Below are 24,296 nucleotides of genomic sequence, written 5' to 3'. Positions count from 1 at the left end.
AACAGACATAGATGGGCCAAGCAAGTGGTGCAGGGCTGCATGTGTGAGGTGCTGAGTTCAGTCGCCAAGTACCGTGTGTGCTGGTTTAATGCTCTGGTGTTCATTCTTTAAAACATAAAACTTAACTTTTTTTTTTTTCCTAAGTCCTAAGTTAATTTTAATCAGACTTGCCTATGAATGTTGTAGGAACAACTGGAAACCTCCAGGAGAGAAATGAGTGGACTTCAGGAAAGAGACAGACAGTTACAATGCAAGAACCGGAATCTGCACCAGCTACTAAAAAATGAGAAAGATGAGGTGAGCAGCTCCAAGCTGAGTAAATTGAAAACAGACCTGTTTCGTATTAAATTGGTGTGTTCAATTGGCCCTTTGTGGACACAGCTACATTATATCACATATCAACTGAGAGGGCAGTCAGGAACCCGCCCTGTCACCGTCACCCCTGCCCAGGGAAACTCATTTGGCTAAGCTTATTCCATAGCTTGCAGTACTGGCGTCCTGTCACATCCATCCCAGACTCGTGTCCACCCAGGCACAAGGGTGCCTTATTATCCATCTTTTTTTTTTTTAATTATCTTTATTTATTGGATAGAAGCAGTCAGAAATCGAGAGGGTACGCGAGATAGAGAGGGAGAAAGAGAGACACCTACAGCCCTGCTTCACTATTTGCAAAGCTTTCCTTCTGCAGGTGGGGACCGGGGGCTCGAACCCGGGTCCTTGTGCACTGGAACATGTGCGCTCAAGCAGGTTCGCCACCACCCGGTCCCTATTGTCCGTCATTTATTCTTCGTTATATCTGTACTTAGTAACTATTATGCTTGCCCTGCACTATTGTAACTATAGCTACTGTGGTTTTGGTCAAGCAGTTGCGTGACTAAGTGGACAGAAGAGTGATTGTTTCAAGGGGTTGAAAATTTTGTAAGGTTAAAGTCGTTAAATACTAATCTATCTCTCTCTCTCTCTCTCTCTCTCATTCTTTCTTTCTCTCTGCCACCAGGATTACCACTGGGGCTTGATGCCAGCACTGTGAATCCATTGCTCCCAGTAGCTATTCATTTTCTTTCTAGTTTGTTTGATAGGACAGAGAGAAATTAAGAGGCAGGGGTAGATAGGGAGAGAGAAAGACACCTGCAAACCTGCGTCACCACTCAGGAAACTCCCCCCGACCCAGCAGGTGAGAAGTGGAGGCTTGAACTCTGGTCCGAGTGCACGGTGCTACATGGCAGGGCATACCACTGCCTGCCCCTGTCATATTCCATTTCATTTCCACTCTAGTGGTAACTTAGTACTTGAATCTGTAGAGCTAGTGCATTTGAAATGATTGAATTCTATATGAAGAAACCAGTTTATTGCTCTGCAGTTTAGTCACCAGCCCTGTGATATCTGTGAAAAGCATAATCCTTAGATGCAGTGTGTAGTTTGCCCGTCCCATTTGCAGCTCTTGGGATTAGAACTTATAAATCACTACGTTGTTACTCTTGGGTTATAATCACATCAGGACTTTCTATTTCAAATGTTTTGAATTGGAAAAATCAATTAAGAATGAGAAATTGTCCTGTAGACAGACTTTTCCTTTTTTTTTTTTTTTTTTTAAGAATTTGTTTATTCATGAAAGAGATAGGAGGAGAGAAAGAACCAGACATCACTCTGGTACATGTACTGCCAGGGATCAAACTCAGGACCTCGTGGTTGAGAATCCAATGCTTTATCCACTGCGCCACCTCCTAGACCACAAGCTTTTCCTTTTCTATGCACAGATCTGTTTTCTTCTTACAAAAGTCTTGTCAGGCATGGTGGCCAAAAAAAAACACAAAAGAAGAAAGAAAGAAAGAAAGAAAGAAAGAAAGAAAGAAAGAAAGAAAGAAAGAAAGAAAGAAAGAAAGAAAGAAAGAAAGAAAGAAAGAAAGAAAGAAAGAAGGAAGAAAGAAATCTCCTCGGCCCCATGCTGAATGACTTGATCAGATCCATGTCTTAGTGTCTTTTGAGAGTTAACCAGTGGGCCTAGCATAGTAAGCATCTACTTCTCTGTTTTGGGTTTGTGCTGTAATTTTCAAAGTTTTTTTTTGTTTTGTTTTTGCCTTCAGGGTTATTGCTGGGGCTCAGTGCCTGCACTCAAACCCACCACTTCTGGAGGCCATTTTTTCTATTTTGTTGCCGTTGTTATATTGTTGTTATTGCTGTTGTTGGATAGGACAGAGAGAAATCAAGAAAGGAGGGGGAGAGAAAGGTAGACACCTGCAGACCTGCTTCACCAATCGTGAAGCGGCCCCCCACCCCTGGCAGGTGAGGAGCCAGGGGCTCAAACCAGGATCCTTACATTGGTCCTTGCACTTTGCGCCATGTGCGCTTAACTCCTGTGCTATCACCCAGCCCCCTGTTTGTGTATTTTTTAACTATACCCAGAATTTTCTAGGGAGTGTATTTACTTAAGAACTTGGTAATGGGTTTGTTTCTACTATACTGGATAATTTAGTAAGATATCAAAGTATTTTAACTAAACTGCAAGATGGCTTATACACTTTTTTCAAAATGTTTTTATTTATTATTGGATAGAGACAGAGAGGAATTGAGATGGGAGGGGAAGACAGAGAGAGAGAGAGAGAGAGAGAGAGAGAGAGACCTGCAGTCCTGCTCCACCACTCATGAAGCTTTTCCCCAGCAGGTGGGGATCAGGGGCTTGAACCTGCAACCTTGTTCACTACAATGTGTCCACTTAACCAGGTATCCGCCTGGCCCCCTGCTTATACATTTTCTTGAATTTCCACAGAAAGTTTTATATTGTATTTATCTGTTGATTATACTTAAACAGCTTGAATATAGTATGTTGTTAGTAAGTATAATAGAAATGTACATAGATAGGAATGTACGTTTGAGAACTATTATAATAATAGTAAAAAATTAACCTGTGTGGCCATGATGTCATGTGTGTCACAATTAATCTGCCTTATCAGAACCTGATAAAACAATTCAAGTCAAATATTATAAAGAAATCATTATAAGTGGTCACGCAAAATCTGCTTGTTTCAGGTGGCACTTTATTTACTTTCCTATTTTCATAAGAATTGCTGATTTTTAAATCATCAGGAATATTTATGTAGAAAGAATTGGGTATGGGCTGGAAAAATAGCTCACTTGGGTAGCGCGCTTGCTTTTGGCATGGGCACAACACAGGTTCAAGCCTAGCCTCCTCCAGTGTATTGATGGGGGCTTTGGTGCTACGGTTTCTTTCTGTCTTTCTATCTATCTCTGCTTTTTTCTCTGAAAATATCCATTTGTGGGAGTGAAGTCCAGGTGATGATAAGGGAAACGGAGGGGAGAGAGAAAGGGGGAAGGGAAGAAAGGAAGATAGAGGGGAGGAAAGGGAAGGGAGGGGAGGAGGGGAGAGAAGTTAGCACTTCTGAAAATTTCAGAATTAAAAAAACAGTTCTTATGTGACTCATCTAGTGGTTTCCAGTGGTTATGGAAAAGGAGGAATAAACCCTGCAAAGTTATCAGCAGTAAAATGGGCTGGTTGAATGATCACTGACATTTCCTTTCTCTTTAGAATATGTATGTTTTCATTGAGTTTGTGAGTCCTTGGGGAACTGATTTGATAGGAACTGCTTTTTTTTCAGGTACAAAAATTGCAAAATATCATTGCAAGTCGAGCTACTCAGTATAATCATGATATGAAGAGAAAAGAGCGTGAATATAATAAACTAAAGGAACGTCTGCATCAACTTGTTATGAACAAGAAAGATAAAAAAATAGGTAAGCAGCTAACATGAATACGTAAGCCCTTACACTTACAAAGAAATGCTGAAAAAAGGTTAGGCGCACTAATTCCAAAGCGTTCTTTTCATGCTTTGTACAGCTGATTTCCGATGGTGTATAGTCACAGACACTAGAAATTGAGACAGCAGATCAGTGAAAATCAGTAGTATGGTTTTGTTTCATTTTTTGCGTATAAAAAATTACATAGTCAAGATTGATCCTTAGAGAAAAATGAACCAAAGTGTACTCTCATCTCCCATAACAGACAATAATAAAAATCAGGATTTGCTTGAGTATAAAAAGAGCGTTCCTTAAAAATTAATTACGTAAATTGTTCATGAGCCCAAAGCACTCAGTGTTCCTTTACGTGTAGCTGTGTGATTTTGAAGCACCCGTCCTGAACAATATAGACTGTCCTAGTTAGGTTTGTGCTTAAGATATATATATATTCTTTTAAGTATGCATTTGCAATTACTCTTTTTGCAATATCATGTCTGTTTCATCTCTATATGTGTCTACTTCAAATAAAATATGTACAAGTACACGTTCAAAAGAGGTCCACACCGGTTATCTTTCTGACTGATGAAGATTCGGAAAATAGGAAGTCTGCTTTTATTTACTGAAGTGGGTTTCCAAGTGGACTACGGGACTGACCTCTCGCTCACCCTCCGTTGCCTTTCCTCTCTTGGCCATACGACAGCTGATGAGCAGATGTTCCCAACTGTCACATGGTGGGTCCTGCCTGCCACCGGCAAGCCGTTGGCTGCAGATTGCCCCCACTTCATGTGTATGGCAGAGTTGCTGTAGTTATCCATCTGTTTTAAATGTTACTGAAAAATGCAAGTTTGCTAAGAGACTCAGACAAGGTTGAGAAAAATTCCTAAATATTCTAAAGCAAGAAATCTTTTTATTTCATTGTATTTTTCACTAGTGACTTACAAGCTTAGGAGATTCCAGGGCTGTGATTACAGAGTAGTATTTTATGACATACATATCCCTTAACATTTTTTAATACTTTACTTATTGGATAGAGAGGGAACAGGCAGATAGAAAGAGACAGAGAGATACCAATAACACTGTTTCACCACTCATGAATCTTCCTCCACGTAGGTGTAGACTGGGCCTTCGAACCCAGGTCCTTGCTCATTGTACCAAATAACTCTCAGCTGGGTACATGGTCGACCGCCAACACCCCCCTTCTACTCCATCCCCGTCCCATAACTCACTCCTTCCTCTCTCTCTCCTTCCTTCCTTCTCTTTCTTTTTCTCTTCTCATTTTCTACCCCCACCCCCACCCCCAAGCACTGCTCTGCCCTGGCTTATGGTGGTAGGTGCTTGGGATTAAACCTAGCGTCATCTTTGGTGCATGAAACACAAAAGTCATTTTGCATAACCATTATGTCATCTTCCCAGCCCTATCCCATGACTTCTGGAGAACCATAACTTCTATGGATACTGATAAATGTTTACTATTTTAATGTTTAAATTATTCATAAAGAAAAAGCACATAACTAAGAAGCACAATAATGCTGGCAAGATAGGTCACCTGGGAAGATTCTGTTCTGTCGTGCACAGGACCCAGGTTCTAGCCTGGCTCCCTCTGTAGTGGGGGGAGTGGGGGGGGGGTTGTTCAGTGCTGTAGTATCTTTCCCTTTCTTCCTCTTCCCCTGTGTTTCTCGATTTGAAAAAGTCAGTCTTTAATAGTGAAGTCCTTTCAGTTACCCGCCCCCCCAAGAGAAAAAAATGAAAGATATTCAGGATTTAGTAGAACCATAAATTGTGGGGCAGGGGCAATGGTGTCTAGCTGTTTTCTAATTCAAACCCAACTGGAAGTGACAGTTTCATAGTGATTTTTATCAGACCTAAAATTATAATAACTTCCTCTCATCTCATCTCCTTCCTGTGCCCACTGCCTCCATGGAGCAGAGGAGATGTTAGTGCTGTTGGGGGAGTTGGTTTCCTTTGACGATGATGATAACACAGGGCTTCACCTTTTTCTCTGATGAGTCTCTTAATACAGTTATTGGGTTTGTGGGTCTTCGGTTCTTGGTTTTTGGTCCAAACACTAAGCTCCATCGTTGCCATGAATAGTAGCCATAAAGGTGTCTAAACAGACCATGTAGTTGTGTTCTGATAGTGCTAGTGCCCGCCAAATCAAGCCATGTTTTACCAATCCCTGATGATAAAATCTAGTAATGTTAATCAGATTACATTTTATGTACTGTTTGAACTGCTTTAACATTTTTCACCTCTTTCACGATAATTCTCTATAGATATTTTCAGTATCACTATTGCATAGAAGGAGAAACTAGCTTAGCAGTTAGACTTGCCTGGACTTCAGTCCTTTCAGTGATGGTCCTAGAACTGAGAGCTGGGCAGTTTTAAGTCCAGAACGTGGACTAGGGGATGAGTCATATTTCTAATGTCTCTAGAATGTGCTAGGGTTTTTAAATACTTTTTCATGACTGGTATGAATCAGTTTTGTTTGTGTGTTCCTGTTTATAGCTATGGAAATTCTCAATTATGTGGGGAGAGCTGATGGGAAGAGGGGCTCCTGGAGGACTGATAAAACTGAAGCCAGGTAAGGTCTAGGTGAAATGAGTGCGTGTGAATCAGGCTTTTCTCTCTGAACTGCACCCTGACCTGAGAGCTTCTTTCTTAGGAATGAAGATGAGATGTATACAATTCTCTTGAGTGATTATGAATATCGTCAGAAACAAATCCTAATGGAAAATGCCGAACTCAAGAAGGTTCTTCAACAAATGAAAAAAGAAATGATTTCTCTTCTCTCTCCTCAAAAGCAGAGACCTAGGGAAAGAACAGATGATAACACAGGAACTGTAAGTGATTCCTCTCTCTCATACTGTCTTAAATTGCTAGTTAGGACAAATAAAAGATGAGCTAGGTCTCTGAATTGTCAGTGTTTTGGACAGGTTACTTAGTGTTGTGCTACTTCCAGTCACTGTGACGGCTAAAAGATAGAAACAGGCTAGAGGTATGGATCGACTTGCCAACACCCATGTCCAGAGGAGAAGCAATTATAGAAGCCAGACCTCCCACCTTCTGCACCCCATAAAGATCTTTGGTCCATAGTCCCAGAGGGATAAGGGAAGCTTCTAATGGAGGGGAGGGGATGTGGAACTCTAGTGGTGGGAATTATATGGAATTGTACCCCTTTTATCCCACAATCTTGCTGATCATATCAAATCAGTAATAATAATTTTTAAAAGTCCCAGTATATTTCTAGACATGTCCTGGGAGATGATGGGGATTTAAGCACTTCATAAGTATAAGCATTGTCTCATTTCTTTCTTTCTTTTTTTAATTTCTGATAGTAGTTTGATATGTTTGGTTTTCTAATTACTCCCACTTTACATATGAGGAAATCGGGGCATAATAGCTAGCAGTACTAATGAGTAACAGAAGTAGAATTTGTATCGAAATCTTACTTCAGAGTTCATGCTTTTAACCATGTGGCAATCACATATTTTGTGGAAAGTTTAGGTGACTGGGGAAGTAGCTTAGCTGGTAGAGTACAGGGCATGCATGCCTGTGGTCCCTGCTTTGATCACAGTGTCTTATGTTCTGGAATAGTTCTCTGGCTTCTCTTTCTTGCATGATTTAAATGGAATATTTTTTCAAAAAGGAAGGGACTGGGAAATAGCTCACATAAAGTCTTTCCTTCTACCGTGTGTGAGGAACTGGATTTGAGCCTCAGTACCACATGGGATCATCTATACATGAGTGATGGGTGGTGGCTGACCTTAGACTTTTGATGGAATTTGTCACTCAGTCACTACACCACCCCGACTGCATCTACATGGGAACAGCTCAGTCAACTCTTTTCACTGTCAGTGTTCTCTTCTTTTTACTCCCAGCAAGATATTTTTTGTTCAACTTAGTGAAGTATATCTGTCTACTCTTCTGATTGTTAAATTAGGGCAGAGAAATTAGGGTCGTTTTATGTACATGTGGACTATTATGACATACATGCATCTTAGTGTGATTTCCCTGTGTTTTTTGACATAGTTTTACTTAGGCTGTACCCTATGATATGCCAGTACAAATTCGCTGCATCTGCCTTTGATTTGATATCTTGAAGGAAAACAAAGAAAAATTATCTCTAACTGCATAACAGTTAGTTAGAAGATGAATAGTTGCCTCTAATTTCACAGATATTTTCATATCAGCAACCTAGAATAGGAGGCACATTGATCAAATTTAACATTTTCATTCTGACATTGGGCAGCAAATCACTTTTACAGCCTCAGTCTCTCCACATTATGACATGATGTGAGAAACTGAAATATAAAAACACTCAACACAACATACAACAGGCAGCAAAGAACTATCACACCGTGCCCTGCATGATTCTTGTCACCAGCGACATTTGAATTCAAATTTGAAGAGCCCTGAATTAGGAAATTTGCGTCCTTTACGTTGTTACTTTTTCTCAAGACGTCTGTTGAGTACCAGATCAGATGTACTTAAGGTACAGGATCGAAATGGCGTTGAACTGTTATTTCTGATAATCAGTCTTATTGTTGCTACTTAAATATCTAAAGGAGCTTTAAGTTAATGGTGTTTGCTTGTCACCTCTCACCACTCACAGGCGCTCTCTGATGTTGAAGAAGATGCCGGGGAAATGAACAGAGAGAGTATTTGGGATCTTTCCTGTGAAACTGTGAGAGAGCAGCTTACAAACAGCATCAGGAAACAGTGGAGAATTTTGAAAAGTCATGTGGAAAAACTTGATAACCAAGGTACATATGACCTAACTACATGTTGTGTGAGTTGTGAGCACTCTTTATGTTCCTAAATGTCAGTCACTTGAAAAGCTGTCTTGCAGATTCAAACCTGAAAAGTCTGTCAGCTCATTTCGACAGTTTGGAAAACAAGAGTCTACCTACTTCCACATGTGAAGCATGAACGTCAGGGAGATTGAATATGCTTTGTTTTGAGTCAGTCTTTCTCAGAAAAGGGGACATCATGTGCTCATCTTCAATTTACAGTTGAATAAAAGGAAATGAATCTTTCACTTGATCTTAGAAATCAAGAAATGCTATTCAGGGCCAGCAGAATCACTTTTTGGATTGTGTGCTGATTGCCATGTGTTCAACACAGGCTGGAGCTTCGTCTCTACTGTATTGAGGGAAGCGTTAGTGCTGTGATCTCTGTCACTTTCTTCTTGCCTCTATCTGATAGAGAGAGAGAGAGAGAAAAGGAAGGGGAAGGGGAAGGGAATAAAGAAGAAAAACCATGTTGTATTATATGAACCTCTTATTATTTCTGTATTTCATATTCCTATGTTCCTAATTTATTACTAAATTACCTTTAAAATACATGGTCAATGCCAAACATTAACTAGGAAATAAGTAAAGTAGAATGCTCATGTGTCCACCTATTCCCTTTACCTCACACTTAACAGTATGGTGTATAGCATTCTAGACTTCTCTGTGCCAAAGATATAGAAAACAGAACTTGAATATCATTATTACTTTTTTTTTCCTGGACAGGATTGCTACCTTGTCATGCATCATCATCATCATCATTGATTTAATAGTGGTTTACACAATCCTAAGATTACAAGGGCATGGCTCCGCACCGCCCCCACCACGACAGTTCTGTGCCCCACCCCAAGCCTCCATTGTTCTCATCTTTTTTCCTCCAGGGATAGCCAGCACGGTTTTCACACAGTCTTCCACAGAGTGGCTACTCTTTTTAACAGTTTTTTATGTTCCAGCTCTTTATATCGCACATGAGCAGAGCCATCCGATGGTTGCCTTTCAGAGACAGTCAGGTTCTTTGGTAAAACATGTAGACTTTAGCAACAAGAGTGCCTGAGTGCATACACCAAGCGGAAGTACCCCCAAGGTATTACATATGAGACAAGAACAGTAGGAAAGGTTAAAAAGTGCTAGGAAGAAAGCAGGATTTAATAAGACAAAGGGGACTAGATGTCTACGTGTGTTATATGCGTGAAAATCTGATTCAGGGAGTGGAGCAGTAGCACAGTGGCTTAAGTGCACATGGCACAAAGCACAAGGACCAGCTAAAGGATCTTGGTTCGAGCCCCCAGCTCCCAACCTGCAGGGGATTCGCTTCACAGGCGGTGAAGCAGGTCTGCAGGTGTCTGTCTTTCTCTCCCCCTCTCTGTCTTCCGCTCCTCTCTCCATTTCTCTCTGTCCTATCCAACAGTGATGACAACAATAATAACTACAACAATAAAACAACAAGGGCAACAAAAGAGAATAAAGAAAGAAATTTTTTTTTAAAAAGCCTGATCCAGAGGATTTGTGTATGAACACATGTGAAGACATCTAAGAAAATCTTTTTCTGAAAAAGAAAAAAAAACTGTTTTTGTCTCACCATTCTTTGTGTGAACAGTGTCTATTCATTTCTTCCTCTCCTTTCATACTTTGAAGTTGTCTCGGAGAGAAGAGAATTTTGGGGCCAGGTGGTGGCACCACCGGTTAAGTGCACACATTACAATGTGCAAGGACCCATGTTCAAGCCCCTGCTCCCCCCACCTGCATGGGGGAAAGCTTCATGAGTAGGAAACCAGGGCTGCAGGTATCTCTCTGTCTCTTTCCCTCTCTGTCTCCCCCACCCCTCTCAGTTTCTCTGTCTCTATCCAATAAAAAGAGAAAAGAGAGCTTGACTTTAAAACATACTTCCCTGATGGCTATAATTCCTACATAAAGTTAACCGATTCTGTGCTAGTTTCAAAGGTTCACCTAGAAGGTGTTAATGACGAAGATGTAATATCACGGCAAGACCACGAGCAAGAAACGGAAAAACTGGAGGTAGAAATTCAGCAGTGTAAGGAAATGATCAAAACTCAGCAGCAACTTTTACAGGTGAGTGTGAATTACCTTTTAAAGCTCTTCTCTGGGAATGGCCAGCCTTTTGCTGAGCCTTGCGAGATTTTGATTGTGATTTCATAAAATCTGTGCTATTTTGAGTTTTCAGAGAAGTTCTGAGTTAATATATTAATATATTAAGACTTGGGTCTCACACCATTCCTCAGTTGCTGCTCTGCCACTTGGAAAGTGAGTTCTCAGTTGATTTTCTAGTTCTTCATAATTCCTGCTCTTCCTCTCAGATTTGACTCATGTTCTCTCATTTTAATTTCCTCTTGTTGAGGTGTTTGCAGAGACCCTCTTGAACTTACTGTAGTTTTGTTGTTGTTTTTTTTACCTTTATTTATTTATTGGATAGAGACAGCCAGAAATTGGGGGGGGGGGGAGAGACCTGCAGCCCTGCTTTACCACTTTTGAAGCTTTCTCCCCCACAGGTGAGGACCAGGGACTTGAACCCAGGTCCTTGTGCATTGTAACACGTGCACTCCACCAGGTCTCCACTGCCTGGCCCCCTTACTAATAGTTTTTCACTTTAATAGCAGCAGCTTGCTACGGCATGTGATGATGATACCTCTTCATTGCTACGGGACTGTTATTTGTTGGAAGAAAAGGAACGCCTTAAAGAAGAATGGTCCCTGCTAAAAGAGCAAAAGAAGAATTTTGAGAAAGAAAGACGCAGCTTCATAGAAGCAGCCATTCGCCTAGGGTTGGAGGTATTTAAAACAGTTACACTTACTTTGTAGAGAGTTTGAAAATTACAAGGAGGCCTCAGGAGAATATATCAAAGCTTGTTATTTCCTCACTGTTATTTTTTCTGAAGTGTGTGGCCAGTGCCTTCATAAATAACTTGAACTGAAGGGATGCTAAGCACATGAACTATCATAGAAGGATAATGTTTTCGGCTTTTTTCTTTTTCAAAAGGAGAGACAAGACCAGAACGTCACTCTGCCATTGTCATGCCACGGCGGGGATCAAACCCAGGGCCTTGTGTCTACATGACCTGTGCTCTGCTGTGGAGTTGCCTCCCTTAGCCACACACTTCGTTTGTTTTAAACATGCATGCTTGTGCTAAATTTGAAGGAAGGGGGAGGCGGGCTGTAGCGCAGCGGGTTAAGCGCAGGTGGCGCAAAGCACAAGGATCGACATAAGGATCCCGGTTTGAACCCCGGCTCCCCACCTGCAGGGGAGTCGCTTCACAGGCGGTGAAGCAGGTCTGCAGGTGTCTGTCTTTCTCTCCCCCTCTCTGTCTTCCCCTCCTCTCTCCATTTCTCTCTGTCCTATCCAACAACGACAACAACAATAATAACTACAACAATAAAACAACAAGGGCAACAAAAGGGAATAAATAAAATTTAAAAAATAATAAATTTGAAGGAAGGAAAAAAAGAGAGAGACAAGCATGTATTACGGCTTTTGGATTCATTTCCTACTGTGAAGAGTAGGCAGGGAAGCACAGTAAAAGCGAAGCATCTTTGCACCCCAGTCTTTCACCCAGGGATGAAGTGCCTGCCCACTGCTGGCTAGCACTTTGCATTGTCACATACACCTCTCTTACAGTCCACCACTTACCTGTGTCCTTGAATTGGTAGACTCTTAGTACTCACCCAGGTAGCTCCTTTTAGCCGGAAAAACATCATTTCTTTAGTGGAGATATGTTTTTCCCCCCTCCGTTGATGTCTTTGTGTTCTAGAACTGACATGAGATTGATGTTTGGCTGCTTGAATAAATCCATAATGACTTCATGTACAACATTCAGAGATATTTACATGAATGTATCTCCTGGATCACCAACTTGATATTCAGCAGTTAGTTTTGTTTTTCGCTTCATCCACTATTTTTAATCTCAGAATTCCTCTTAAAATATGGAAGTTTTCCAGTTGCCTTTTTTTATCTTCACTTTGTATGGCCTTATATTTTAAAACTTTACAACAGTCTGTCTGGCTATATACTACAATTCAAAAAAGAAGACTTATTGTCTTAAAATTGCCAGTTATATGTGGTAAATTGTCCTATGTCTTGGCATGTGATACATGATTCTCTCAGTATTTATGGGTGTAAAACTACATCAGTTTCTTTTATGATAACCAAAGAGCACATAAGAAGAACTAGAGAATGCATGTAAAATGCTGTGTGTGTGTGAATGTTGAAATACTAACTGGCATTTCTTTGGTTTTCTTGTGATGGTAGAGAAAGGCATTTGAAGAAGAAAGAGCCATTTGGTTAAAGCAGCAGTTTTTAAGTATGACTAACTTTGACCTCCAGAACTCAGAAAATGTGAAACTTTTCAGTGCCTTCTCAGGAAGTAAGTACTTCATGAATTTTTATTTGTATATATATAGAGAGAGACAGAAGGAGAGAGAGACTGCTCAGCTCTGACTTAGGGTGGAGTGGGAGATTGAATCTGGGACTTTAGAACTTCAGGCATGAGAATCTCTTTGCAGAACTTTTATACTATTTCCCCTGCCCGTGTGCTTTTTAATTTGAAAATGCATATAAATAAAATGACAAATGTATTTAAACCTTGGAGAGACCACCAAAAACAGCTCTCTGACTAGAATAGTAAACTTTAAATATGTCATTGGCTGTAGTTAAAATGACAGTGATATGCTTACCAAAACCAGTTTTTGTTAAAGAGTGTGGTCTCCGTCTGTAGAGGGGAACTTCACGAGTGGTGAAGCAGTGCTGCAGGTGTCTCTCTCTTTCCCTCTCTACCTTCCCCTCCCTTCTCAATTTCTCTCCGTCTCTACCCAATAATAAATACATAAATAAAAACTAATAGTAATAAAATTTTTAAACGTCAGGTTTTTGAAAGTTTCACAATCTAGAAATCTTTTTAAAACTAAATTCTTCTACGTGTAAGATATTTCTTTTTTTAAATTTATTTATTCCCTTTTGTTGCCCTTGTTGTTTTATTGTTGTAGTTATTGTTGTTGTTGTTGGATAGGACAGAGAGAAATGGAGAGAGGAGGGGGAAGACAGAGAGAGGGAGAGAAAGATAGACACCTGCAGACCTGCTTCACCGCCTGTGAAGCGACTCTCCTGCAGGTGGGGAGCCGGGGCTTGAACCGGGATCCTTACGCCGGTCCTTGTGCTTTACGCCACCTGCGCGCTTAACCCACTGCGCTACCGCCCGACTCCCGTGTAAGATATTTCTAACAAAAAAATCTTAAGACTAACTAGACTAGAGCAGCGATTCTGGTAAATCTGCCCTGTCTCATGCATCTCACTCAGAACTACAAAGGAATCATCTTAATCATTTTTGCTGTATTTGATACCTCACACTGTATACCGTTTTGTTTTGTTTTGTTTTGTCTTTGGACAGGTTCTGATCGGGACAATCACACAGTGCACTCGAGGCCACGGGCAAGGAAGCCTCACAGTGTAGCTAACGGGTCTCCAAATTGCACATCTAAACTTACTAAATCTCTTCCGGCTTCTCCTTCTACTTCAGACTTCTGCCAGACACGTTCCTGTGTATCTGAACATAGGTATGTGTCTGTAGGTGATCTCCTTACACATATTTTAAATTGCTAGATCTTCAGAACTGGAAAAGTAAGCATGACTGTTAGTGATTACAGCAGTAGAGACTTTGGAGAGGTACTTAGATTGATTCCATCGGCAAATATTTACTGGTTAGCCATTATGTAATGAAACCTGTTAGGTGCTGGTAAGATCGTGCTGAACAGGGCAGGTCTGGTCCTTGTCTTCTGTGAACTAGATCATATAATGGGATTCTTTACCTTTCACATTATAAATATAGTCTTGGTTCCTTAAATTACTTAATCCATTAATTTTTTTTTAAGTGGGAGGATTTTTTGACAACTCTTATGTGTATATATATATTTTTCATTTGTTTTTTTGTTGCTGCCAGAGCTTCCTAGTAGCTGCACTATTCTGTCATGGCAGGTAGACTTATTCTTTTCTTTGTGTCATAAAAGTACGGTGAGTGGGGGTTCGGGCGGTGGCGCAGTGGGTTAAGCGCATGTGGCGCAAAGCGCAGGAACCGGCGTAAGGATCCCGGTTCGAGCCCCCGGCTCCCCACCTGCAGGGGAGTCGCTTCACAGGCGGTGAAGCAGGTCTGCAGGTGTCTATCTTTCTCTCCCCTTCTCTGTCTTCCCCTCCTCTCTCCATTTCTCTCTGTCCTATCCAACAACGAATTGCGTCAACAAGGGCAATAATAATAACCACAATGAAGCTACAACAAGGGCAACAAAAGGGGGAAAAAAATGGCCTCCAGGAGCGGTGGATTCATGGTGCAGGCACCGAGCCCAGCAATAACCCTGGAGGAGGAAAAAAAAAAAAAAAAAAAAGTACGGTGAGTGAAAGGGCAGTAGAGACAGAGAGAAGAGACACCACAGCGCTGCTTTCCCACACATGAAGCTTCGTCTTCTGCATGGTGCTTCCATGTAGTTCCCAAAGCCTGGACCCAGCTCCTTGTACATGGTCAAGTAGGCTCTCTACCAAGAGGCCTATCTCCTAGCTCTGGAGTCTGCATTTTTAAAGTTTCTTTTGGTGTGCCTTTCTTACTGGTATAAAGAGACAAAAGAACTAAGAAACACCTCTTTGTGTAGGCTAAAAAAGGATCTGTGCCTAAGGTGACGGGGTTAAAAAAAAAAAAAAAAGATAGTAGAGACCAGGTGGTGGCACATCTGGTTAAGCACACACTCTATAGGGCACAAGGACACAGGTTCAAGCCCTTGGTCTCCGTTTGTAGAGGGAAAACTTCACGAGTGGTGAAGCAGTGCTGCAGTGTCTCTCTCTTTCCCTCTCTACCTTCCCTCCCTTCTCAATTTCTCTCGGTCTCTACCCAAAATAAATACATAAATAAAAATCAATAGTAGTAAGTTTTTTTTTTTTTAAAGATGGCATTCCACTGCCTAGGAAACCACTGTGCTAAATAACTTGCTGTTATGTTAGTAGTGAATTTTTCTGTTCCAAGTTTTGAACCATTCTTTAAGGCATAGGTACACTACCCCAGAACTTATTTGAAGATTAATTCTGAACAGAGACAGCACATGGAAATTTTCTAATGAGAAAGAGGAGAGTAGAATAAAGTAAAGGGGTGTATGGTGGTCGTGATCTCTTTCCCATTGAAGCAGGAGAGAGTGGTGTTGGATCCTGACAGTTCAGCAGACACCTTCACAAGTAGGAGCCAGAATTGCTACAGTGTTGGCCCTTAGTTTGGAGAGACTGTATGGAGCTCAGTGTTGGGGAAGAAAGAAAAAACAAAAACCAGTGCTTCCTTAGAGTAGGAGTTGGTGAATTTTTATACAAAAATGGGTCTTAAAGAGGAAAAGACACAGTTTATACATTTTTTAAAACTTTTTTATATTTATTTTCCCTTTTCTCGACCTGGTTTTTTTTATTGTTATAGTTATTATTGTTGTTATTGATGTTGTCGTTGTTGTTGGATAGGACAGAGAGAAATAGAGAGAGGAGGGGAAGACAGAGAGGGGGCAGAGATAGACAGACACCTGCAGACCTGCTTCACTTCCCTGCAGGTGGGGAGCCGGGGACTCAAGCCGGGACCTGGATGCCAGTCCTTGCACTTTGCGCCACCTGCGCTTAACCCGATGTGCTACCGCCCGACTCCCAGTTTATACATTTTTAAAAGGATGAGGACTCTTAAGTAAGCATGAAACCGGAGGGGGGAGAAAGGGCTTTGGGAAGAACCCTTCCTGGCAGGTGTGGAAACCCTGAGGTGGCCTGCGAGTACAGTTAGCATCGAAGACCAAGAAGTAAGCGGGGAATCACATCCTCTAGCCCGTTCCCTGGTGTAGATTAGGGTTAAAATGTTACTAGGTGAATATTCCAGTCTATACAGAACATAGAGAATTGGGCCGTAAACCCTTGAGAACTCCACCCATTCTTCTGGCTCCGTCGCCATTCTCGTCTCACCGTCAGCTGTTCATATGTAACCCCACTAGGACACATACTTTAGTAGGTTTGTTTTGGTTTTTATTTTTTGTTACCAGGGTTATTGATGGAACTTGGTGCATGAGCTGCTCTACCATTCCCAATGCTCCGCTTCCCTTTTTTCTTTCTGATAGAGGGTGAGAGTAGAGTGGGGTGGGGGGGGGGGGGGGGAGAAAGATGTTTTCAGCACTGAAGCTTCCCCTCTGAAGATGGGGACTGGAGTCTGAACTCGGGTCTCCTCATGGTCATGTTGCTTTGCCAGGGACACCACGCATAGTTAAGATTATTGCTGTAAAATACTTCAATCTGTAGGTCCATCTTTAGTCTCTTGGTCTAAAGAAGGTGGGAAGGGAGCATGCATTGGAGAGTTTTAGCCAAAAGAGTAAAACCTTGAATTTCAACAAGAACATTCTGTTCAGTTATATGGAAAGCAGATCGTGGGAGCCAGTGGCCTAAGCCAAGGGGTCCAGATAGGAGGCGCAGGTGGAGGTAAGCACAGTGAGGGAGGGTCATGTGGACTAGAATCCCATTTGGAGGTAGAAACACTTGGGTATTGGGATTTATTTTTGCCACTTGATAGATTTAACAGGTTTACATTTCAAAAGAGAGAAACTATTTGCATTCCATGCACAGTGTTTCTTGGAATATGAAAATTCAATCATTAGTTTCATCTCATCTGAGACAACTTTGAGAAATAGAAGTGAATGAGAGTGGAATTAAAAGCAAATTGCTTTTTTCTTTTTCTTTCTTTTTTGTTTTTTCTTAATCACTACTCACGTCTTCAGGTGGACTTTTTCAGACACAGGGACACAAGGAGAAAGGGAAAGATAACGGCAGCGCTGAAACTCCCTCCAGTATGCTAGTATGGAGGGGGCTGGTCTAGAACTCGCAGCACACACAGGGCAAAGTCGGCAGCTTCCCAAGCTTCCTCACCAGCAAGCAAGTTCCTTTTCTTTTTTGTTTTTTAAAGTATTGATTGGCAAACACGTGCAAGTAATATTTTTTATTGTTTTTCCTTTGGATTTTTAGTAGTAAAGCATTTTTTTTTTTTAATGATCACCACACTATAAGATTTGAGTTAGTATACCACAGTGATAAAAATGTACGTTCGAGGCGGGAAAGTTATGGGGGAAAAAAAAAACGCATAACATATTCAGTTGATGAAAAGCTCATTGGTTTCATTCCAAAGACTTGACAGTCTCCATTGATCCAGATTTGTAGGATAGGAGGGTAGGAGCCAGTGTCTGTGTTGAGGCACTAAGGTTCTTACTGCCTGGCCCACTGTTGGGCACCCGTACAAGTTTGTTTTCCAATTAAGGAGACTAGGTTACAAAGGTCACCTAGATGTAAGTGGTCTGACTGGAGTCTGCACTTAAATCATCTGACTCCAGAGGTCTGGACTCTTGACGCCATTGTGCACACGTTAAAATGTCTGCGAGGGGGAATCTGTTCGTAGACTGTGTGAGGGGGCAGAGGGTGGAGTAGCTGGCCTATGGGCTGGCAAAACTCACTTTGCTTTAGCCGTGCCAGGGCAACCAGACTTTTTTTTTTCATAGCAACATTAAGTGCTAATATTTAAGTTGAGAATTTTGTATGGTCCGTGAATTAGATTATAAATAACTAAATGGTCCTTGACAGAAAAATAGTTCTCCACCCATGGTAGATGAAAGCAGGTATGAACAAAAGGGATGGATGGATGGATGGATGGATGGATGGATGCTGTAAAAAGATCAGAAGGAAGGTACAGGCTCTACAAGTCAAGTGACCATGTTGGGTGCCCAGCACACCAACATGGGAGGAGAATGTACAAAGCTAAAATGGAGTGTAGCTTCAAGACCTGGATCACGAGCAGGTTGTTAGAATGGATGCCCTTTGACCTACACAAACTCTCATGTCGACTCAGCACGGGGGAAGCCTCGCTGCTGTGGTGTTTTCTCCCTTTCTGTCTGTATGCATATGAAAAGATTGACCCTAACCAGTGAAGCTCCAGCTATGACCAGACAAAAGGAGAGATCAGATTTTAGCAGAAAGATTCGAGGAACATTTAGCTTTTCAAAAACTGTTCTCTGTCTGCTGTATGCTTTTTCAGACTAGGCTCAAGAGATAAACAAGTGAGTGGATAGATAAAGAGACAGTGCTTAGCAGAGGCCATTTGAAACACTTCCATATTCTTGGACAGTGTGTCCTTGAATTTTACTTAGCATAGGAAAGGGCCTTGATCAAAGTCTTAAATTCAGGCATGTCTGAAGAGATGATGATTAAGTCTATGTTTCTTTTTCCAGTAGTTCAATCAATATACTGAATATAACTCCTGAAGAAACTAAACCAAATCAGGTTGGAAGAGAATGTACAAATCTAAAATGGAGTGTGGCATCAAGACCTGCATCACAAGAAGGTTGCTACAATGGGCGCTCTTTGACCTACGCAAACTCACACATACACAAAGACAATCTACCTTAGACGTCAGAACTGGAATGTTTTCTTCTTAACATGTTCATCAGATTTCACATCTAAGTTGAAAACAGGGTGTGTCATAAAGTCAGTCATCTCTGATAATTTACGATGGTCTGAGTTGTTTGTTTGGAAGATTTCTGTGTCCTCCCCCAAAGAGCTAAATGTTAAATCTATTTAAAAGGATATAAAAGCTTTGGATATGTATTTTTAGTAACAGAAGCATCTAGTTCTGTGAAAGGAATGTACAGATATTTGGTTGGGAACAAAAGCACTTGAATGAGTTTCCTCTTCTAGGTATAAAAAGAAATAGCACTTTTAGGAAACTGATTATTGTAAATGTTTAATTTTTGTCTTATATATAGTGAGCATTGGAAGTTTAGCCTTTACTTGAATGGATACTGTAGATTTTTAACAAAGCAAGTTCTATATTTATTATGTTTAGTGTGATTTGAAATTACCTCTTTCATATGTTTTAAATAAAGTGAAGTGTATGTTTTGTACATAGATATTATACATGATTATGTTAAGAGGCTTTAAGATTTTAAAATGTCACACATCTATTAGTGTTTCATGCCAATAAAATTTTTTTAGTGGATTCAGTTTACAGATAATGTTGGAGCCATTGCCACAATCAAAATTATTTTGAAACCCATCTGGGCATAAATACTGAAAAACTCTTCCACGAGGCTGAGTTCTAGTAATATTTATTATTAATAGTACATGTTTTGAGATTTCCACACTAAGTTTTTGTTTTCTATATGTAGGATACAATAATTTTACAAAGGACCATTGATGATAATTGCAGGCAAGATTAACTAACTTTGACTTAAAAAAAATTAAGATTATCTGTTTAAAAGATACAGATGATAGCAAAGATTAAAATATTTGGGTGTTGATTATTTTCTTTACCAGATGGGTATACTAGTACAGTGTCCTTTAACCCAATTAGGGATTATTATATAGTTTCAATAAAATTGAAAATAGTTTTTCAATGAGATATGTTCCGTTAGTGATAAGGACACCTGGCAGTATAATTCAAATACTGAAATCGTGGACAAGCTTTATCAGTTCCTTGTCAAAACTGATGGCGTGTCTCTTCCTGAAAAGGATGTTTTTGTTGGTAATAATAAGGATAAATGTGGATCCAGCCCCAGCCCCAGGATTTTCATCAGCAAGCTTTAAGTGCCTAAACCTGTTTTGTGTGTGTAGATAGAGTCCTACACAGCTCTTCCCTTGCTTGCCGTAGGAGTTTCGGTCTATCTGCTTTTTCGTTTTTTTTTTTTTTTTAGCAGTCCAATCACCAGCATCTACCCATCCTGTTGTCTGTGACTTCCCATTTAAACTCATCACATTAGGATCGTCTGTTCTTATTTTCTATCTCTTTGGCAGCAATGATATTTTTCCAGGGCTGATGTGAGAGCGTTACTTATCAGATAGGAATGAATGAACGAAACTGGGCAACAATTTATAGTCTCAAAAAGCTGATGGTCGAACAGAGACAAATTAGGAGCCACCATCAGCTTGATACCTAGTCACGTCTCTACTCTTTAAAATGTCAAAAGTGTGTATTGTAGAGATAGTGTCATATTCCAGAGGAAAAATACGTAGAATATAATGATTTTTTTTTTCTTTTTTGCTGACTAGAAAGGCAATCAAAAGTTTTAAGTCAGTCATATGTTGCTTTTTTTTCAGGGGTTTTCACAATGTCATTTACCACAAATTCATCTTTTTTTTTTTTTTGGTGGTGGTGCCAGAGCCTCACATAGACATAATTTGACCACTTCTTGTCCCCCAGGGTTTTGGCTGGGGTTTCTCTTTTAGACAGAGTGATGAACAAAGAAAGAGAAAGCACAGCCTTGCTCTGTACACAACGCTCCCACACGGGGCCAGGAGCTCACCCATGCGATGACAGAGTGCAGTGTTACCATGCCGGAGGACCTGGGTTCTAGCCCCCAGTTTTTTAACAGAAGATACCCAGAGAGAGACACCACAGCTCTGGCGCTTATCCTGGTGCTGTGCCTATGTGTTACCGAGTCAAAGCGCACACACTACCTGCCCGGGATGTTATCCGGTCCATCATTTGCCTTTTTTTTTTTTTCCTTTTTTTCGTTTTCTCCTTTTTAACCAGAGCACCGCTCAGCTCTGGCTTGTGGTGGTGCTGGGGATTGAACCTGTGACCTTTGGTACCTCACGCATGAGTTTTTGCACAGCCATTATGGTATCTCCTCAGTCCACTTGCATTCTAACTTTTAAAATAAAATTTGACATATATATATATATATATATATATATATATATATATTGTCTGCATTGACAATGGATTTTTACAAAGCAGTATCAGTTTGTATTGTTTCAATTTTAAAGTTGGTTGAGTTCTCATATTGCAAAGAAAAAGCCCGTGAGACTAAAATCTAATATATGAAAGGAAAATAAAATGAGTGCCACTTTGACTGTACCTTTTCATGTCTATGTATACCCAGTTAGAAGTTGTATGTTTTACACCTGAAACTTTGCCATCTCTATGAATTCCAACTCCAAAATGATTCTGTCACCCTAAACTTCCCAGACTTTGGGGGAAACCCCGGATGCCCCACATAAAACTAAGGCTTTTGCTCCTTTTCTAGATAATTGTAACATAAAAGTAATCCAGCTGTACTTCAGTTGTGGATTTATGTATGGTTAAGGTTAGGTAATAGGGTGTACTTTCACATGAAAATCCTCTTGCTAATCTTAAGCATCTTCATGTTTATTAATCTGGAAATCTAAAGTACTTTGTACCTCAAGCTTCTTTCTATGTGACATTTCCAGGTTGCATTTTTAAAGCATAAAACCATTAAAAAGAAATTTTAATGTAAGTTTTAGTTTGCTACTCAAATTTTTGTATCTTCAGGTTATGAGACAGCCACTTAACTGAGGAATAATCTGAGCCGAAAATTAAGACTAATAATGAAGTGCAAAGATCTTTTCTTGTAGAAGCAGTGCACTCAGTGTTTCAGCACCATCTAGATCTGATTGCTTTCTTCATGATATTATTAAATACAATTGTTTACTTAGAGAGCCGTAATTCCTACTCCAACTTACCAGACATGTTCCCAGGTCTGTAACTTTCCACACCTCCACCTCTCCGTGCCCCAGGACACAAGGAAGGAGAGGCTTTTGAGTGTGTGTGTGTGTGTGTGTGTGTGTGTGTGTGTGTGTGTGTGTGTGTGTGTGTGTGTGGAAATCCTGTGAGCTGGTCACCTCTAAACAATTGCTCTTATTATAAAATTCCTTGGGGTGCACCTGGTTAAGCGCACACATCACAGCGCACAAGGACCCGGGTTCAAACCCAGTTCCCACCTGCAGGGAGACGACTTCTCGAGTGGTGAAGCAGGGCCGCAGGTGTCTGTCTCCTTCCCTCCTGTCTCCCCTCTCCTATCAATGTCTATCTGAAAAATAAAAGATTTTAAAATAATCTTAAAGAAAAAAAAAAATCTCCTGGGGTCAGGTGGTGGTGCACCTGGTTGACCATGCATATTACAGTGCGCAAGGACCCAGGTTCAAGCCCCTGGTCCCCATTTGCAAGGAGGAAACTTCGCAAGTGGTGAAGCAGGCCTGCAGTTGTCTCTGTCTCCCTCCCTCTCCCCTCACAATTTCTGATAATATTTTATTTTCCTTTTCATTGCCCTTGTTTTTATCATTGTTGCGGTTATTGTTATTGCTGTCATTGCTGTCGTCGTCGTTGGATAGGATAGAGAGAAATGGAGAGAGGAGGGGAAGACGGGGAAAGATAGACACCTGTAGACCTGCTTCACGGCTTGTGAAGCGAATCTCCTGCAGGTGGGGAGCTGGGGCTCGAACCAGAATCCTTACACGGGTCCTCAAGTTTTGCACCATATGCACTTCACCTGCTGCAGTACAGTCCTACCTCCCTCTATCTTATAATAAATAAATAATCTGTTTCCTTTTATCCGATAATAAATTTTAAAAAAAAAACACTTGAAGGGGTTGGACAGCTGCCCACCGGGTTAAGCACACACAGTATGAAGCAGAAGGATCCCACTTTGAGCCCCCAGAGCTCTTTTCCTCCTATCTCCCCTCTCCTCTCAATCTCTATGCAAAAAATAAAGACTTTAATCTTTAAGGGAGTCGGGCGGTAGCGCAGCGGGTTAAGCACATGTGACACAAAGCGCAAGGACTGGCATAAGTCCCCGGCTCCCCACCTCCAGGGGAGTGGCTTCACAGGCGGTGAAGCAGGTCTGCAGGTATCTATCTTTCTCTCCCCCTGTCTTCCCCTCCTCTCTCCATTTCTCTCTGTCCTATCTAACAACAACGACATCAATAACTACAACAACAATAAAAAGACAAGGGTAACAACAGGGAAAATAAAATTTAAAATAATCTTTAAAAAAAAAACTGAGGCTCGGTGGTGGTGCACCTGGTTGAGTGCACACCTTATGTATGGTGTGCAAAGATCCAGGTTCAAGCCCCTGGTCCCCATCTCCAGGGGAGGTCGCTTCACAAGCAGTGAAACAGGTCTCCAGGTGTCTTATCTTTCTTCCTGTCTCTTCCTCCCTCAATTTCTCTCTTTTCTGTCCAACTTAAAATGGAAAAAAATGGCCACCCAGAGCAGTAGATAGAGATAATTAAAATAGATTATTCTAGACATTTTTTCTAAGTGGGGTGCTTTTTCTGAGTGGATATTAACATTGAGTGGACTTTTGATTAGGGTGAGAGTGATTTCGGGGGGGGGGGGTTAGAAGTTGTTGCAATGTGATTGACATACAAGAACCCTAGTCAGGACCCACAGGAGTGCCATATATTTAAATCCAACAGTATTTGTATTGAAATGATTATCTAACTCATATGTATTAACAAGAAATATATTAGTCAAATTTTCATACCCAATTGCACATCAGCATCATCAAACTTTTTCTGCAAAGTTTTGTTCTTTCTCTTCTTTTTTCCCTCTTTTCCTTTCCCCTCCCTCCTCTTCCCTCTCCTCCCCCTCTGTCCATTGTGCCATGCCCCCAGCTGCACCCCCACTCCAGATGAGGTTTCTAAGAAATGGAATCAAGTTGTAGTCTAACCTAATAGTTCTCTGAACACCTTGGTTTTTTTATATACAAGTTAACAGGAGTGCACATCAACACCATTTCCACCACCAAAGTGAATGTTCAGCTTCACTGTTGTTTTTGACACAAATTATCCCAAAGCAAATGCTGTATCAGTGAATAGTTTGATTCTACCGCATGACTCTGAGACTCCCCCAGATCAACTGAACTGAGTAAGAAGTCACAAAACTGTCCCCCTGTCTTCCCTTTCTGTGCC

At 40.9% G+C, this 24,296-nt stretch overlaps 1 protein-coding gene across 5 annotated transcripts in view; it reads left to right on the top strand.

The window, feature by feature from the left end:
* SSX2IP (SSX family member 2 interacting protein) overlaps positions 1 to 19,581 on the top strand; it is a 43,661-nt gene extending 24,080 nt beyond the window's left edge. For 2 of the 5 annotated variants that reach the window (XM_016188877.2, XM_060202259.1), the window contains exons 5-14: positions 187 to 297; positions 3,615 to 3,750; positions 6,259 to 6,334; positions 6,416 to 6,593; positions 8,366 to 8,516; positions 10,477 to 10,613; positions 11,156 to 11,329; positions 12,804 to 12,918; positions 13,939 to 14,104; positions 18,815 to 19,581. In XM_016188877.2, the coding sequence (XP_016044363.1) occupies positions 187 to 297; positions 3,615 to 3,750; positions 6,259 to 6,334; positions 6,416 to 6,593; positions 8,366 to 8,516; positions 10,477 to 10,613; positions 11,156 to 11,329; positions 12,804 to 12,918; positions 13,939 to 14,104; positions 18,815 to 18,992 (1,422 nt within the window). In that variant the 3' untranslated portion in view covers positions 18,993 to 19,581. The remainder of the gene's footprint in view (positions 1 to 186; positions 298 to 3,614; positions 3,751 to 6,258; positions 6,335 to 6,415; positions 6,594 to 8,365; positions 8,517 to 10,476; positions 10,614 to 11,155; positions 11,330 to 12,803; positions 12,919 to 13,938; positions 14,105 to 18,814) is intronic. The other 3 variants (XM_016188879.2, XM_007524735.3, XM_016188878.2) reach the window with 3 other exon arrangements.
* Positions 19,582 to 24,296: the final 4,715 nt, after the last annotated feature.

Source organism: Erinaceus europaeus, chromosome 11 (assembly GCF_950295315.1).
Source record: "Erinaceus europaeus chromosome 11, mEriEur2.1, whole genome shotgun sequence".
In the NCBI taxonomy this organism is placed as follows: Eukaryota; Metazoa; Chordata; class Mammalia; order Eulipotyphla; family Erinaceidae; genus Erinaceus; species Erinaceus europaeus.
Note: the sequence above shows the minus strand (reverse complement) of the source record. Positions and strands in the feature narration are given on the sequence as shown.